The 19,079-nt window shown below is 39.4% G+C and overlaps 1 protein-coding gene across 7 annotated transcripts in view; it reads left to right on the top strand.

Annotated features, from left to right (window-relative positions):
• The window catches only part of MPHOSPH9 (M-phase phosphoprotein 9), a 44,976-nt gene that overhangs the window by 7,810 nt on the left and 18,087 nt on the right, over window positions 1-19,079 (top strand). For 6 of the 7 annotated variants that reach the window (XM_081174731.1, XM_081174728.1, XM_081174726.1 and 3 more), the window contains 10 exons: window positions 554-643; window positions 3,509-4,026; window positions 7,065-7,188; window positions 7,797-7,890; window positions 9,748-9,851; window positions 13,088-13,210; window positions 13,875-14,317; window positions 16,513-16,668; window positions 17,214-17,301; window positions 18,467-18,682. In XM_081174731.1, coding sequence (XP_081030857.1) covers window positions 554-643; window positions 3,509-4,026; window positions 7,065-7,188; window positions 7,797-7,890; window positions 9,748-9,851; window positions 13,088-13,210; window positions 13,875-14,317; window positions 16,513-16,668; window positions 17,214-17,301; window positions 18,467-18,682 — 1,956 coding nt within the window. Of the gene's footprint in view, window positions 1-553; window positions 644-2,174; window positions 2,213-3,508; window positions 4,027-7,064; window positions 7,189-7,796; window positions 7,891-9,747; window positions 9,852-13,087; window positions 13,211-13,874; window positions 14,318-16,512; window positions 16,669-17,213; window positions 17,302-18,466; window positions 18,683-19,079 lie in introns of those variants that run through there. The other variant, XM_081174732.1, reaches the window with a different exon arrangement.

Raw genomic sequence — 19,079 nt, 5'->3', positions numbered from 1 at the left:
CTTTGTAGATGTTCTTTTATTTCATCATATTCTTTCAATTTTAAGTTTCCCTCTTGTTCAATCAGCAGCGCTCTCTATCTCTCAGCTGATAGAGAACTCAAGGTCTGTTCTCAGCTTGTTGATTCTACTGGTAATTTACTTAGGGAGAAACAAACTGTTAGCCAAGGTTTGAACTTCTCAACAAGCCAGACTCTAACTTGTTTCCTGGCAGTGCAGAGAGGGAGGAATAGGCTGAGAATTTTTCAGCAGCATGCAATAGCATGCTGCATATTCACCATTAAACCATGGTTTGTTTTTAATTGGGGAACCTCCAGTCCACAGGTCCAATTAGACTTGTAAGGCCATTTTGACTTACCCAGTTAACCTACACATGATGACAGGTAAAGAAGTGGCTGGGTTGCAGACACCACTGATTGTCAGGGCTTCCATAGCTCCATACACAGTCCTAGACAGCACGAGAGATTTCATTGTCTGTCTCTACTGTGCTAGATGTAAAACAAAAATGGAAGAAAATGTGTTTTTCATCTTTTTTCTTTTAATTCATATTTAATAGATCAGGTGGCTGCGATTGTTCCAGCTGGTGGAGAAGCAATGCCAAGAACAAATAGTTGCCCAGCAAAAAGTGTTCTATCATCAGATCCATGTAAGTATTTTGGTTTGCTTGACTGTTTTAATTTGAAGCAGTTTCTCATTAGTGTGAGGTTGGTGTCATTGCAGAGGCAAAGACAGCTGTTAGTGATGTGAATGCTTCTTCCTGTGCTTTCCTAGTACATAAGATGCATGGCATGTCCTAAGCTGGCAGAGGTGTGTGTGCATAGGTACAGATAAAAATGTTTAAAAATGTAACAGCTTTGCGTACAAGCACATACACTCCTGTCAGCCTAGGATACTATTTCATACACCTGTTGAAATTATCTCTTTGAAAGTTTTTATTGCAATATATTTGCTAGTATCTTGAAGTTAGTCAGCCTGATTATTGCACCGTAGAAAATATTCTTGCTTTCTGGTGCATGGGGTTAGCAGTCAGTTTTTTTGCAACCATTTTTCTCTCCACTGTGGACCACAGTTCTTCACTTTTTCATTGCTTCTGATTTTTTTGCCCTTAAGCTAGGGGGAAGTGTGAGCTCCACCTGGTGCACTTTTTAGGCTAATACATGAAGCATTTGATGGCTGTCTTCTGGACCATAATTGTGATCCCGTTTTAACTGCTTAACTGTACATAGTTTTAGGTGTCAATGGCTCTATGGAGCATAAAGTAAGATAGATGTAAAAAGATTTGATATATTTGTTTGTTGGTGTATCTAAAATGAAAACTTAATAAAAAGCATATTCAAAAAACAAACAAGCATAGTTTTAGGTGTCAGCAGGTTTGTATGTTTGTGTGTGCGCGCTCGTGTGTGTGCGCGGTAGAGAAGTGAATAACTCTTATTCATTTTTGGTGTACTATAAAGAGTTCTTGGTAGCATAGCCTTGACTTTTTTAAAGAAGGAAAGTGATAATGTGCTTTTGAATTTGCAGTATTCTGAGAGACCAAATGCATGCTTTTGCCACCATGTGATATATAAAAAGGAATATTTTGTCCTTTAATTAAATTAAATTTTCTCATCTTGCTATCCCATAATTGCAGGGCATCAGGAGTACAGATCTAGAATAGCTGAGTAGGATGAACTGAGTCTTTAACACCAGAATAAGAGTTCAACTAAATGCCTTTTGGAGAGGTCCTGTTCAAGAGCAGTGGTACGTCTCCAGCCTCAACTCTCTCATTAGCTATGTAGGGCCATATGGAGCTTAGCATGGTATAGCAGCCATTCTAATAATGACTACAAAAGTAGTTCAATTCCTAGGTAACAGTTATTTAGACATATGCTCTGCGCTGAACTGAAGACATGTTTCAGCAAACTGTCTTGATATCTGGGTGACCAGATGCTTGGGATATTTCTACATTTCTTTACTATAATATGTGAAAACTGTTACTTGGCATAAATAATATCTTTTTCTCTTAAGTTCAAATTCTCCCTCATGCCTATTTCACAATAAAGTCAGCATATATGAGTCACTTTCCATATGTGAAAACCGATATTTGATACATTTAATAGATGTTTCAGTACATTTTTAATATTTATACCCTTTTGGTTACTGTTTTTCCCTTCCATTTCCTGATGGTCCTCTGCACTAATAGTAACCAACAGCTCCTGAAACAAATAACAAAGAGGTATTGTTCTTTTTCATTCTTTTTCCGCCCTTCCTGTTTCCTTCCTCCTTACTTTCTTTTTGTCTTGCATCTTTTTTCATCCATGTTGGTATTTCTTCTCTGTGTTAGGCGTCTACGATCATGTGTTGCTATGGAGAGGCCTGATTGCTCACTGAAGGGTGCTTGCCGGGGTTACTGGTTTTCAAAACTAACCCGGTGGAAGCGCCGCTGATGCACAAAGTTTGCCTGATCAACACTTGGCATTTCTTATGCAGATTCATTTAAGTTGTGTGTAATTCTGAAAAGCGTTGGTCACACCTGAACACCATTTCTTAGGATGAGAGACTGGTTCTGTATTTTGAGTTTTCTGGAAGATAGAAATGTTCTCATTATTCGTGGCCTTACAGAAATATGTTGGCAATCATGCTATATATTAGGCTGGAAACTTAATGGTTGTATTTGAATTTGGCTAATTCCCATGAAGATATGTTTTGTTTTTGGCAATGAGACCACAAAACCTCATATTAAAATTGAACATTTTTTTGCTAGGTCTGGTCCAGAAATGTTTTAAAAGATGAGCAGCTTCACTTCTAAGCATTCTATTTTGAAGAATAAATGCAACCATAACTATGCCTGGTGTGGAATATGCTTAATTAAAATTAATGGGTCTTCATTCCAAATTTAGAGACACAATACACATATACCAATCATTGGACCTGAGCAAACCAGTGGTTTCATTAAACAAGTAATTCCAATTGGAGGCTTGTAGCTGCTATTTGTCTGCTTGGGGAGGTGGAGATAGCTGGGGGAAAGTGGTAGAGATTGGGAATAAGAATTGTGGATATTTTAAGTACTATACATGGATTTTGAGGCAGGCTAGCAGGAAAAGCAAATTAGGAGTGGATAGTGGCATTGCGTCTCTCCAGAATTGCCCATGGATGTGCTATGAGTATCACTGGAAAAGCTGGCTTCCATGGCTTTATTAGGTCAACTTTGCAGGGTGAGTAACAATTATTTCTGGACATGAAGGTTTCCTTGTTTCATTTAAAGTTGTATGGGATGGACTCTCCCACTCTCCATTTGTTTCTTGTACTTACCTTTAACATAGTCTTAACCAAGCAACACTGAATGTGCACACGCATGTGTTTTAATGGCAAAAGTGGAACAACTCAGGGTGTTCATTTGTATCCCATAACACATTTCTGCATGTTACGTCTGTAGCTTGGTCTTGTGGAAGTTAAGGTTAAAATAACCCTTGTGTGCAATTTCCACAATGATTTCCAATTTTTATTTTAAATCACATATTTTTATTTGTAGCGCATACAGAATGAAATCAAACACTTGATGAAGCTGCAAAGCCAGAATGTGTGTTCGTGCAAGAAACAAACATCTCATATCAAATTTGTGAACAGTTCTTCTTCATTAGAAAGTCAAATGGGGTTGCAGTCTGAAACTTTTGAAGAAAATGAGCTCTTTACCAGTCATCTCAAAACCAGTGATCATGAGAGTCATCTGGAAGCTTCGGCCATGCCTCCGGAGTGCCTCACAAATAGTGTTTCAATGAGCAGTGGCTATGGCACATGTTCTGCCGCAGAACTGAGTCCTAGCAAATATAAAGACATTCAGACGTGCATGGAAGACCCAGAGGAGATTACCAAAGGAAAGGAAGGTGCCTCACCAGTGCCGGAAGGTCTAGTTACAGCCAGTATTCAGAACACCAGAGAATATACACAAACAGGTGTAGAACATTGTCCATTGCTGAAAAAAGATGATAAAGGTTTTTCCGATGAATTTGAGCATAAGATCGGCGAAGGTCATTGTGGAAAAACAAACTGGTAAGTGGCCAATCTTGGAGTCATTAGGTTTATATTTAGAGTTGGTAAGGTTTTAGTATGTCTACTCTGCTTTTAACACAGGCAGTAGTGTTTGGAAAGGTAGTTTCACTACTTGCCTATATATGCCACTCAGCATGCAATTGAGTTTGCTTACGTTAAAATCTAAGATACATTCCTTGCATTTGTGATACCTGATATGCTATCACTGATGTAATATGAGGGTGTCTATATTTAAAAATCTTGCTTATTCCCAGGGAAAATTTCAGGCTGTTTTGTTTTGTTTTGTTTTGTTTTGTTTTGTTAAATAGGCAGAAATGTTCCTGGCACTTCACATTCCTGGTAGGTGTGTGGCATGCTGCTATTCTGCATTGAAAGTCTACGAGGAGAGAGTTGTTAAAATAACAGGAAGCTTCGTTTTGTTGAGTGAGACCACTGATCTACCTAGGTTAACAGCGTCTATTCTACACTGATTGGCAATGTGTCTCCAGGGTTTCAGACGGGTCTTTACCAGCCTTACCTGGAGGTGCCAAAGACTGAACCCAGGCCTTTCTGCATGCAAAACATGCACTCTACTACTGAGCTACAGTCTCTCCCCATTTATTTTATTTCATAAAATTTATATACCACTTGATTACAAAAACCTCAAAATGGTTTACAAAAAGTTAAAACAAGAAAATCAAGAAAAAACAAACAGTACATTGAAATATTAAAACAGATTTAAATCACCTCAACTTTCTAAGCATCTGGATCTGAATGTTTTCAGCAGGAAGCGTACAGTAAAGACTGTATCCCTGCTTGATATCAATAGGCAGGGAGTTCCAAAGTGGTGTTGCTGCCACACAAAATGATTGAGTTCTTACAAATGTGAAATAGTATAGCCTGCTTCAGTCTAGCACTTTCTTCAAACAGTTTCATCCTCTAAAGCTTTAGAAGTAGCCCAAGACTGGATTGTGGAGGTTTAAAGACGAAAGGAACTTACTTTTATGTACACCCTGAAGTCTGAGAGGACCTGGCTGAAAAGCAGCTGCTTCAGCTGTAAACTATATAGCAAAGAGAGCATGTTCTGGGTGTGCTTAGCCCTCAGAATTCTTGAGATGAAATATACATTCTGTTGTGAATGAACTGAAATGTGACAATTACATGCTGTCAACCAGATAGTTTAGTATATGCAGTCTGATGACTTTTTTTAATGGACAGAATGCCATTATGCCTTCACCTGCACATTATTTCCAAGGAAACAGTGATGGGGACATGTGATTGTTCATTAATTCTATGAAAAAGAAAGAAATTACTAAGCTGACTCAGGGTCATTATTCTTTATTCATATTTTTTTCTATGGCACTTGAGAAAACATCAATTGCATATATACTTGCTTCATTTTAAGCTCTGCTGGTACAGATAACTTAACTGCTGATTGTGGCAACCTAGCCTTTTGATGCTAAAAAGTGGATGTGTGCTCCTAGGATTTGAACATTCCGCTTGCTAGACCCATTGGATAACTGCCTGATATGAAGTCCAAATAGGAGGGAAGCGTAAGCTGCAGACTCTAAACATGTTTAAAATGGGCTCTAAATGGGTTTAAACTTAATAATAATCTATATGATGTGGTCTTTTAAATACTAGAACTCCAGGTCCTCCAATGAAACTGATTCTCGGTAGGCTCAAGACAGGCGAAAGAAAGTGCTGCTTTGCACAGGGTATTATTAATCTTTAGAAATTTGCAGTGGCAAGATGTGGCGGTGGTCACTAGCTGCAAATAGCGTTTTAAAGAAGATTAGGCCAATTCCTGGAGGATAGTTGTATCAGTGGCAATTTAGTCATCATAGATTAAAAAACAAGAGTCAGTGTTGGAGGGCAGTAGGGCACTGTGAGGGGCAATTGCCCTCCTGGTCTTTTTATGGCCCTTCTCCAAGGCATCTGACTGGCCATTGTTAGAACGTCATCCTTGTCTATATAGCCTTAGCCTTAACCTTCAAGCCTTCTCTTCTATGCTTAAGAAATAGGAATATTCAGTGGCCTCATTCACACATCCTGATAAACCATAGTTAACTGTTTATTGTGAATGCACTGGCCCTGACCTCATAGCTCCTCTCTGCTCACACTGGAAGGAAACAAACCATGATGCCTTGCTCTCAACAACAAAAATTCTGTAACTGATGTTTGCTCTTGGCTTTGTTAGTTGGAAGAAGACACACTCATTGAACATAACACTAAGCCTATGTGTGCTAGCAAGGAGGAGACAAGCAGCTTCAACAATCTAATCTTTCAGACACAGACTTCAGACCTTTTCATTTCCCTAATTCTTTACTGAAAGAGTCTCCTGATTATCTTCTAGTGTTGTGCCATTATTTTATCTGGATTGTTTTTGGTTTATATTTATATTTGGTTTTCTTCACACTCTGATATTTATAGCGTGGTGAAGTTTCTAAAACACATACACTTGTGTTTGCTTGTGTGTGTGCATGTCTTCACTATGATGCTTAGAGTTTGGGATGCAATTAGTGGGACTTCTGATATTTTTCTACTGATCAGCAGACCTCCCTTGTGACATATTGCTTTTGCTCCCTTTAGTCGGGGTTGCTATATGGCATGGAAGACTATTTTTTATTAAAGAAACAAAAATCCAAAGCCTCCCTTGGTTAAGGTGGAGCTAGTCATTTGTACTTTGGATCTGACCATTGTTTTCTTGAGTCTTTTTACTCATATTCTGCAAGTTCTGTAAGTGTTTCAGTATGGTTAGTTCTTTACAGTTGCCCAGATATTTGAACTACTGCAGGGTTTGAGTTGCATCATCTCTTCATTTTGGCACAGATCTTATTTTAAATAAATTACAGGGTGTCCTGTTGTAGACTCCAGGGAACAATTTCTTTCTTCCCAATATTATTTGTTGAAAACCATTCTGGGGGGGGGGGGGGAGTTTGTCCAGTCTCCCCTGCATAGGCCATAGTACCTTACAGGCTGTAGCATGAAGTAGATCTAAAATAAATGTTGCTGGGGCAAACATGTTTCTTTCTCTTTTTCTATTTCCCTTATTGTAGTAAATCTTTAACATCATGGGCTCAAAAGTTAAAGCAAAACCAGCTGAAAAGAACAAATGTGGAGGAAGGGGATATGCATTCTGTGCAAGTAAAAGAGCACTCACAGGCTGTAACATTGGAGAATGTAAGTGGACCACCATTCCACCTAAACCCCTTCATTGGAATAGTAAATGTGTATAGGACTGAGCTACATTTTCTTTCTGGGATCCAAAGAGCTACATTTAGATGTGGCCAAGGATATGTGCACATGCCCAACAGTAACCCACTTTCATCAGTTTTTGAACAGCATTGAGGTTCCTCTCCTCACCCTGTTCCTTATTGCAAACTGGTTTTGAAATCCCCACCACTTTCATGTGACGAGTTACAGTTCCCCTGAGCTTCTCTGTAACAAATACAATAGGATTTAATATAATATATGCTCTTGGTGAACATAAGAAGAGTCTCCTGGATCAGACCAGTGGCCCATCCAGTCTAGCTTTCTATTCCCAAGCATGGATAGCCCTCTCCTCCATTAATTTGTCTAATCCTTGTTTAAAGCCATCACTGCCTCCTGGGAGTGAGGTCATAGACCTCAATGAGAACTTTGGTTAAATGGCTATAGACAATCGCTTGTAAAATATTTTTTCAATATTTTGTAGTTGATGCTGACTTTTTCTTTTTACTTGATATAATTTATGTAACTTTTTTATTGGTCTATAAATCATTGTGTGTCCCCCTTTTGTGGAATTGTAGACTAATCCTACTGCAGCTGTTCCATCATCATCTTACACTTTTTACCTCAATGAACAAAACGGAAGCCAAATGTCTTTCAGTTCTGCTACTTCAGGTATAGTTAATTGCTTTCTATTTTGCTTTTGTTGTTACTATTTCAAAATTGCAACTAAATGTAAATTGTGTTGTGACTGATTTTGTGTCTGTTTCTCCTTACTTTTGGTGACTCTGTATGTTGCAGTTTGGTAAGATTAAGAACACAGTCCCAAAAATAAACCCTATACCAGGGGTTATCAACCTGCTAGGGGGGCAGTAGGGGGTTCTACAGCACAAGCTGAATCCTCCTTCCATCGAGCACGGGTGGGCGGTAATGAAATTTTACCATAAAGAAAGATGCATTAGTGGACAGTAGGTACAAAAGGGTTGACTACCCCTGCCCTATACAGTCAGCTTGTAACTTGTGCATGTATAATTTAATAATTTCAACTTTATGCTGTTGATGGCTGGCTGGTTGAAATTGCACAAATTAAAGCACAGATAACAGAGAACGTTTTGCTCAGGGTTTTCCTGGGAACTTCCCAGAGCCCTGTAAGCAAGGTGGAGAGAGTGAACGCGCTCTGCCTTACTTAGGAGTGGGAAGAAGGACCTGTTTGGTGTGCCTGCTCTGGAGATAAGGTTGCTTGCATGGGGGCAGTTCCAAGGAGATGGTTTGACTAGACGTGCTTTTGCATATATGTGCCATCTCTGGAACGTAAGCCCCACGCAAAGTGCAAGTTGACTGTACCCACTTACCCAGCAGCAAGCACCCTTGAACTAAGTGGGATGTACTTCTGAACAGATATGTATAGGATTGTACTGTAAGGCACAATGCTGCTGTTTTTCTGCTTTTTATAAATATCGATATGATAAACAATGTTGTTCTCTTGAAAGTCCCCTTGTAAGAGCTTGGCCCTGATTTTGGTTTTAATAATAAAAACTTTACCCCATAAACATTGGGAAAGAAGCATATCTCCTACTATATCTGCAGGGACTGAGATAATTTGGTCCATAGTAACTGTGATTAAGCTAAAATATGACAAATGTATACATATAAATCAGCATAACAGGTTTATGGGGAAATGGGTATTTTTTTGTAGTGTTCTTGAATTTTAAATGATAATGTTCAATCTTATGCTTCTTTCAACTTGCTGTAATAGTATTTCTTTATGCTATTTGTTTTTGGTTTATTTTGTTTATAAATAAAATATACACTGGGTTGTAAAACACCTGAATCCATTGGTTCAAGTCCTATCTTCCAGAGCCGAAGAATACAAGCTTGCTCCATGTGACAGCCTCTTTACCAGGCTCAACACATACAGCTCCCTCAGCCAATCCTCATCAGGCTTGCTTTCCTGACCCTTCACCATCTTGGTGGCCCTCCTCTGCACACCTTCCAACTAGTAAAACTGGCAAACGACTTTATTTTGCCCCAAGCACAATAAGCTTGGGAGATTAGGATCAGAGAAAAAACATGAAGAATGCCAATTGTTTTTAAAATGTAATCCTTTTATTCTAGAATTTATGCCCCATTTTCATAGCAAACAGCTTTGATGTTGCTTCTCATGTTGCAAATGTGAGTGAAAAGTGCAAGGAGGCAATCTGTTTTTTATTCAGATTCAATGAACTAGTGTTACTGTTTAAATCAGGATAAGGAAGGACTGATTTAGATGGAGATCATGTTGAAATATGGTTAAGGACAAATATTCTCAGCACTAGTTTCCCCAGAGTTCTCTGCAATATTAATACATTATCTTTAGCATTATTTCATGTCAAACCCTATTACTGCTAAAGCTCTGAAGCATAACATTTCAGACATGAGTTTTTCATAATGTTGCGAATTTGCACCCGTAATGTGAAAATCAAAAAAAGTAATGTCAGGCTTCACAGCTCTTTTCTATACAGAAGTAAACTTTGATATATTTCTCCATTTCAGGATTGACATACTGGAAACTAGATGAGAAGGAAACGTACCATACTTTGCCTGAGAACTTCAGAAATGAATTTAGTGCATTTGCAACAAAGATGTCCTCGGACCAGGTATCTTTTGTGTAGTGTTTGCTTTGGTAGTTTAATGGATGTTAGAATGTTTCCCCCCTGTTCAGCCACTGTTGCTGTTTGGATTGGTTGGCAGGCATTTGCTGCACAGCCAGTTTATTTAGGGGACCTGAGAAACAGGCCCCTTTTCTCTCTCCTATTGCTTCAAGGATCTAGGGCATTTGAGAAAGTGGACCGTTGTTCAAGTTGTTGTGGATGGGTGGGTTTGAATTACCTGCTGGCAGGGTTAAGGATTGTTTTCAGTAAGAGACATTTGACTCAGGCCCAAAGGCAGGATAAATACGAAAGACTAGGGCCCTACGGGACTTGACATCTTTCCGCAGGGCCTGCAAGACAGAGCTGTTCCACCAGACCTTTGGCCAGGGCACAATCTGACCCCCTCCTTTGGTAATCCTCACGGAACTCTAGCCCAATGGTTGCCATTAATTTGATTTTGAATTGATTTTAAAATGAATTGATTTTAGAATGCTGTGTTACTTTTATTGTTGTTAGGTGCTCTGAGCCCGACCAGCTGGGGAGGGCGGGATATCAATAAAATATTATTATTAAAAAGCAAATGGCTATGGTTCATAATTGGGTTCATTAGCTGTTGATATTTTCTTGGACAGCCTTAATGATCTGTCTGTTTCTAGCAGTTAACACAGGAACAGTTTTTTTGTGCTTTCTTAGCCACCTCCTGAAACTTTTATTTAGTGTTCATAACTGATAGGTTCTGATAAATGTGACTAATAATTTTATTATTTTTTTACTCAGAACTGCCATAGGAGTTGGAAAATAAAAATGGATATACTTATGTAGAGTGACTAGGGAGGTGAATGAAGGGGAATGAGAGAGGACAACTATCCATGTAGCAACTCGGGAGTGTTGAAAAAGGTGGCAGGGAGCCAATACAGGACAGGAGAAGGCGAGACATGGCCTTAGCAAAAGGGTTTCAAGACCTGCAGGGCTCACTTAAAATGAATATATTGTCTGCAGTAGCTCTTGTGCTAAGCTTCTAATTGTAATTCTTTGCTATAAGTTGGCTGTTGACTGGAATGGATGGTTTCTGAAGTTCTGTTTCATGAGACTTTGATGCACCTTTCTTAAAAACTAAGCAAATCTATAATAAAAAGAGGCAGGAAACATGAAAGAAAATGCTTTCAATTAATTGAATACAGCAGATAATAATAGCTGACCTTTAAAAAATTCTGAAGGCCTTGTCATTTCTGTGATTTACAGTATTATTATGTTTACCTAGATGGATAAATTTCAGTGCTAAGAAAAGAGTAATAATTTCCCTTTTCCCCTTTTCAGCCAATCATGCCTTGGAACAGTGGTTTTCACTTAGCAGTTTGCTTCTGTCATTCTAACCCTGCATATATGGAAAAGGAATAAATAAAATAAATAGCAGGTGTAGGGTGGCTGGTCCATATCGGGACTGAGGTGGGGGTGGGGGTGGAGAGTATTACATCCTTTCTATACCCCCGAGGTCTTATTCCAGATCAGCCTCCCCTTTGCCTCCCATTTACGTCAAGAATTGTATGAATGGCTTTTTAAATTACATGATCGGTGCCTCCTCTGGTTTGGCCCTGTTTAAAGTTATGCTTGCCTCTTCTTGATTTATTATCACTCCTTGTTTTTAAAAAGAAACTATACAACAAGTTCTTGAGTTGCTGAGCTCTGCTTTCCTTTTGAGCAGAATTTGCTGCAATATCAACCAAATGCATTATGTACCCTTCTTTTTTAAAAAACTATCCAGATAAAAGAGGAGAAAACTGCTTTTGCTAAAACCGAATGAAATTGGCCTGATCCAGGGATCCTTGACATTTACATATGCTCTGGTTGCCCTACATTGCTCCATGCCTGTAGCTAGAATTTTTGTAGGGGATTGGGCTGGAGGAATATGAAAGTACCCAGGAGTGGGGCATCGTAGGGAGCCCTTATGTTGTTCTATTGATTGATGGATGGATGGATGGATGGATGGATTACGGTAATCCAAGCCAACCAAAGTATCCTTGCACTTACTGTCCAGAACACTAGGAGGCAGAAGCAGCTTTGTGTCTTACTAAGAATCGAGGTAGACTTCTGCTTTTTCGTACATCTCCATAAATGAAAGGGCTACAGCAGAAGTAGCCAACGTTGTGCCCTTCAGTTGTTGTTGGGATTCCTAGCTCCAGCCCCAGGCAACATGGCCTAATTGTCAGGGATGATGGGAGCTTGTAGTCCAGCAATATCCAGAAGGTGTTATGTGAGCTACTCTTAGGCTATAGGTTTATTCCCTTTATTTATTTATTAAAGTTGACAGTTCCAGGAAAGGTCTTAGAAAATTTCCAAGATTTTATTCAGCTTTTAGAGTATTTTTTAAAATTGCTCACTGATGTGCTTGCTACCCTGGGCACCTTCAGTGGGAAAGACAGAATATAAACTGAATTGATAATAATAATATTTTTATCATTAATTTACAACAGCCCACCCCTTTTTTGGCTATGTTCTCATAGAATTACTGTGGGCACATACTTTCCCATTTCCCTAAAGTAGGAGGAGCCTACTCATGGCCCTAAAGGTAAGTCATAATCAGAAATAAATAATGGTTTACCTTGAACAGGCAGCATGCTAGGGCCAGCACCTCAATTGTGCCTACTTTGTGTCTCCTTTTATTGCATGAGAAAACAAACTATGAAGTGACTAGCTTAGCATTGTATACGATCCCTTATTCTTGGTTTGTTAGGAAACTAACTCACGTGAGTGTTCACACATAACATTAAGCCAGGCCCTCTGCGGCTTGTTTCCACTCTTTGAAAGGGGAGGAGTAAAGCAGGCATGATTGAGCAGCATGCACTAGTATGCTGCTTGTTCATGGTAAAGCAAGATTTATTTCAGACTTGGATTTAGCATCATATGTATCTAGAGCTGTTGGTATGAATGGGCAGGCACATAAAATAGCTGTGTGTGTGTTTAGGTTTGTAACTGATTGTTCTTAAATCTTTTTAATGTAAGTTGCTTTGAGTCACTTTTTGTTAAAAGCACATGACAAATATAACAACAATAAATTATTAATAATTATTATATTAATAATATAACAATAATACTTTAGACCACACATAGGAACTTGAATTGGCACTACTGTATTCACTTCCCCTTCCCCAAATGTTTAAGTTCACTTTGGCATCTTTGCATTAAATATGATGGGTGTTTGGTATTATTTTAAACAAATCTTAATTCCTTTTTTTTTTTTTTAGTTGTCTTCTGGTGATGAGATGAAGCCATCGTCCTTAAAGGAAATTTATCATAAGAAACAAAGGGAATGCAAACAGTTTGTAGACTGGAACCTTTCCCCCTCACAATCAACTCACCCTCCTGAGGTAATTGTTTGTATTTCAGCGCCATATGTTGGATTAGAAGCCTTCCATGCTTCCTCACACTTAAGATTCAAAGATTCATATTCTCTCTCTCTCTCTCTCTCTCTCTCTCTCTCTCTCTCTCTCTCTCTGTGTGTGTGTGTGTGTGTGTGTGTAGGTATATAAAAATATCACCCTTTTCCCTGACAAAACTCATCTGTTCTAGACTCCAAAATATACTGAAGTACTCCCTTGACACAAGCCCAATAATTAGATCTTTGCAAAGTGTATACATACCTGCACACACACACACACACACACACACACACACACCTGTGCTATTGATCACAAAATCAGATGGTTCTTTGTTCCTTATTAAATCAGGAACACACAACAATGGGGGGGGCGTTGTCAATAATTTCACCTTCCACGCTTAACAAAACATGGCAAAAAATGAACAGCTTAACTTTCAAGCAGAAGCTGCAAGCTTAAATGCAGCTCACAGATTTAAGTAACTAACATTGTTCTCTCCCCAGCTATGCACATACTATTATGAAATTACAGCTGTAACTTATCTCTTAAAAATTTCAAAAGCTTCCTGTTTTTTATATCAAAATGAAAGCTGCTTCACCAGATAGTTGACCACAGATATTTTTCAATTCTAATCACTGTGATCTTTGTTTCCCAGATCCTGACCCTCGACCCAACATTGCACATGAAACCTGGCCATCAGAATCCAGGACCGCCTCCGTCCTCCTTCTATGGGACACCTGACAGGGTTATGTTTTCTCCAGACTCTATGGCAGATCCTCCTTTTTTCATGCATTCAGACTCCGATTCATTGTCTCACATAAGCACAGTAACATCACCTCTGTCTCCTGGATCTCCAAAATACACTTTGAGTGCAACAGCTTTGCACAGTGACCCCTGGAATACTTGCATGTTCCAGAATGAAACTAACGCCAGCAGTTCTTGTCGTCCAAGCAGTGAGTTCTTACACACTGAAGAGGATGACAACTTGACACTCACGCCATCTTCAGCTGCCCACTCCCAGCCTCCATCTGCCAATAATAGTTTGCCGGAATACAATATTTCAGTGACATGCATGGAAGATCCTGTGGTATTCTCCAAGTAAGGCTGATGTCAGTAAGAATGTTGACCTTTAAATAAGCATTGCAATATTCGGTGGTACCTTGGGTTACATACGCTTCAGGTTACATACGCTTCAGGTTACAGACTCTGCTAACCCAGGAATAGTACCTCGGGTTAAGAACTTTGCTTCAGGATGAGAACAGAAATTGTGCTCCAGCGGCGTGGCCCCATTAGCTAAAGTGGTGCTTCAGGTTAACAACAGTTTCAGGTTATGAACGGACCTCCGGAACGAATTAAGTACTTAACCTGAGGTACCGCTGTAATTTGAAACTTCTGCTTACTTTCCTTTCCTGAAGCCTTCCGTTGAGTTAAATGAAAATACTAAGCATTATTACAGGCCTGAAAGCAGTCACTTCTGGCTGCCTGTGATGAGTTTGAATTGTAGTCAGGTGACCAGGCCACAAAACCTGGCGAAACGTTCTTTAGAGACCAAATATTATAGTAAACATTTTGGGGGGGCTAGAAAGCATGTAGCCTATCTATTTTTCTACATTTATATTCAACTGTTCTTCCATCATGGAACCCCAAGTGGCATACTTGTGGTTCACAGGAGGCCTCATGAAGTCTTTCTGCAAAGTGCTAAAGTCCTATGCCTTCAGACCGCACCCGGTAACTTATTCTAAATTTATTTGCAAGGCTTGAGTTTCAGTTTTGTGGAAAGTGGCTAACTTGGATTCAGGCTGGATTATGTCATTTGAGGAGAGCTCAAACTAAGGACCAGACTAGACGTGATGCCAACAGACCTGTCTGTTTAGAGCACAGGGAAACGTGGACAAAGGGAGCTGAGCTGTGTCCCTTCTGGATACTTGGAACTTAGTTGGGGAGTTAAACTGGGAGGAGATGGGTTAGCACTCTTCATCTGTGCCCTTTTTGCTCTAAACACCACTCCCCTATCTACTTTAAACATGATTGGGCAGACCTGGATTTAAATGAACAAGTCTTCTGCTATCATGTCTGTTTTAACCAATTAAAAAAGCACACCTGCCACCTTGTAGGCAAGCTACACCTTAAAAATATATGTAAGAATGGCTCAGAATGTTCATAATCAAAAGCAGCCTAGGGAACTGCAATTTTGAGTGGAAATTGGAGGTGCATTGCCTTTGCCTCACTGGCTGTCATTCCTCAGAACCCTCACAAGGTATTTTTCCCAATAGTGATTTTCAGATTCCAGTTTTTTCTTAAGTAGCAACCTCCCCGGGCTGTCTCTCAGATTTATTTTTTTATTAGAATATATTTTGCCCCGATTCGCCAAACGTTTGCAGCAAGGGAAGCCCAGTTGAAATGTCTTTTGCTTACAGACTACAAGAAAACTTCAAAATACTTTGTATTGTACTTCAAAGAAGGAAATGCATTTGCTTAAATTGAAAGCTTTGCTACTTAGCAGAAAAAGCAGTATCTGTGCAATTGGAAATACAGACTCTTCTTTTTACTGAGACTTCCAGTCTCAATTTGTTCAGTGTGTGGAAGGTCCCAGGCTCAGTCTCCAGCATTTCTAGATAGAGCTGGACGAAAGCCCTGTCTAAAATCTTGGAGAGCTGCTTGCAGACAGTGTAGATAATACTGAACTAGATGCACCAGTTGGTCTGACATCTTCCTATGACATGGCAGATTTGCTTTTTATCTAGCAGGACTCTTTATGTGGTTCTTATGCATAGGAAAAGGAAAGAAATAAACTCTTGATTTGTGACTACCATTCTTACATGAAAAATCTGAGAACCAGAGACTAGAAATTGAAGCACTTGGTTTCGCTTTATATTGTCATTGGATTGCCCAGATATTCCAGCCGTGGTACTTAATTTGGAGAGTTAATTCAGAATGTCTGAGCTTGAACGAGACTCTGGCTTGTTTGCCTTGAACAGTAGAGCTTCCCACATGTTCTGCTATATCAAGATGCTTTTTAACTTCTCTCTTTCAAAAAAGACTTGCCATGTACCATGGGGACACTACTGTTCAAGAAACACCCATCAGAGTTTCTGTATTCAGAACTAGTTGTACACATGCCCTGTTATACAAGTGCTTTGGTGGGGAAGATCACTTGGCATCTGTTTGTGGAGGCAAATTTCAGTAGCTGTAGTTCACCATCTGTGGAAAACACGTGCCAGGATGGTCATTTTCTGTCTCTAAAAAATAGTGTTGCAAATGCATTATGACATATTTTTAATCTTAAAAAACAGGATTAGGCAGAATTTGAGAGAAAAACATGCCCGGCATATTGCTGATCTACGAGCTTATTATGATTCAGAAATTCAAAGCTTAAAACAGCAGCTGGAGGCAAGCCATAAACCTCATTCAGAAGACTTTGAGAAGATCAATCAAAATCTTACTGACAGGTAATAGAGCTGCTTGGAACAATGTGCATATTTCTCAGGCCCGCCCCCCCGTGTGTGTGTGTGTGTGTGTGTCTGTCTGTCTCTCTGTCTCTGTCTCCTTTCAAAATTGTTGTTTCCTGGAGCAACTCTTTCTGTATATTGCTTCCTTCACTTTTAAGATCTAGGGCACAGATATTGATGGCTACATGAAAATACATAATGTGGAATCTTTGAGATGCCCGTTAATTAGGGATGAATTTTAGACAGAGAAAAGAGATAAATGTTGTTATTCACATACAGAATTCCTCTAGCACGAATCTTCAAGGTAACTTGTTTATGCTGCTTAGCTGGAAGTGGAACTATTTCTTCAATGTTTGTTGTACATGCCACTTTTGGAAAGAAGACTATTGTAGCTTTAGAAACTAGATATACAGTGCCTCGGTTCAAATCATTTTCAAATGCAGTTTTGGTCACACTCTCATAGCCTAGTTAGGCAACTCAGCTAAAAATACTGAAAAATCTTGTTTTCATTTCTATCATTTTCATGGCTTTATTTTCATTTTTAGATGTGACCACTTACAGGCAGCATTGGATAAAGCTAATAATCGCATGAGAGCACTTGAAGATAAAAATAGCACTCTGGAAACAGAAGTGGTAAGTGCATGCCATGAGTCAAATTGAGCTCAGTTATATAGAAAGATTACCAAGCGAGACGATACAAGTCTGATCTGTCAGCCCTTTGAGCTGTATGTTTTTCTGCTGGAACTTGGGAGTCCTTATCTGGCACAAGTCAGCAGTTCTTGTAGCGATGCCTCCTTTCCCTGGGGTCTCCTTTATCCCCTACTAGAATCCTAGTTATTAGGTTTGGCTTTAAATAAACAAATAATCAGTCAATCTTGCCTTTCACCAGAAAGCTTCTTATTTGCAATATAAGCACTAAAATATAATTGATAATAAACCTTAATACAACCCATTATGACTTAAAGTGTGGATAATTTTATAATTTCTAAAGCACTTAATGTTTTTCTAGGTGCTGTATAAAGACTAAAAATGGCCTAGGCCCCAGACTTTCATTCTAAAAGGTTTGATAGAAAAGGAAAGCAATATAGTGGTACCTCGGGTTACAGACGCTTCAGGTTACAGACTCTGCTAACCCAGAAATAGTACCTCAGGTTAAGAACTTTGCTTCAGGATGAGAACAGAAATAGTGCAGTGGTGGCACAGCAGCAGCGGGGAGGCCTCATTAGCTAAAGTTGTGATTCAGGTTAAGAACAGTTTCAGGTTAAGAACGGACCTCCAGAATTAATTAAGTTCTTAACCTGAGGTACCACTGTATGGGGAGGGAAGAGAAGAAACAAGTAGAATGAAAATGCAACTATTTCTTAATGCCCATGTGGAATAGCAACTCAGGAGATTTTCCTGGGAGTGGAACCCAATGGTTGTGGGTCCCAGCTGACCCACCATGGCACATAGAGGGAGGACTGCAGCGTCTCCTTGTGGTGCCTGTGAGCTTACATATGGGAGAAAACAGGGAAACAGCTCTATTGGGCCCTGTGCAAGCTCTCTGCAGACGATGTATCTACCCTCTACTGGATCAGGTCTGTTAGTATGTGGTGTTTATATCCACTACATGTTACTGATATCTCTCCTAAAGCTTGCAAGCAAGAATAAAAACGAGAACATATTTTGTCTGAATCTTATATCTTGTGTCTCAAAACATTATATTCCTTAGCTTTGGTTCTGCTTCTGTTTTCAAAGTAGGCTTCTGTTTTCTGTTTATGTGTGTACCTGTCTGATACTTGGCCTTCTTTTGTTTCAGACAGACTGGAAAGAGCGCTTCTGTGCTGTCAGCAATACCACCAAGGCCTTGCAGGAACGTATTGAAGAAATGCGCACCAGTGGTAAAGAGAAAGATAACACCATCAGCCGCCTGAAGAGGAGGCTTAAAGATCTAGAAGAAGCATTTGAAAAAGCCTACAAGCTCTCAGATAATAAAGATGCCAAGTTAAAGGAAGAAAATAAAATGTTCCAAAATGTAGGTTGGAAAAAACAGGGTAACTTGGATGTTTGAGTAAATTCAGCTGAACAATCCATTTGTGAGGTCAAATGAGAGCCCCACTATAATCAAGCAGCTGCTTGAATGAACCTCTAATTGAGATGATATTCCTGGAACTTTGTAATAGGAACCACTTTTTGGACACTGCAGATTTGGCTAGCCCTTAATGGAAATGTCTCCGTACTTGTATTACAATTGTCTCTACTAAAACAATAGTACCTTTGTGGTATGCGACTTTTAACAAAGAAATTGTGACTTCTAAAGTCATTGGGGGAAGCATTTTTCTATTCTGTTTAATTCCAGATGGCTAAGTGTTGATATTCAGCAGCTGGGGAGGCAGATCTTTTGGTGTCTCTGCCTACTCAGTTTCTTTTCT

The sequence above is a fragment of the Podarcis bocagei genome (assembly GCF_964188305.1).
Source record: "Podarcis bocagei genome assembly, chromosome: 16".
NCBI lineage: Eukaryota > Metazoa > Chordata > Lepidosauria > Squamata > Lacertidae > Podarcis > Podarcis bocagei.
The sequence above is the reverse complement of the archived record's forward strand: the minus strand, read 5'-3'. Positions and strand labels throughout refer to the sequence as shown.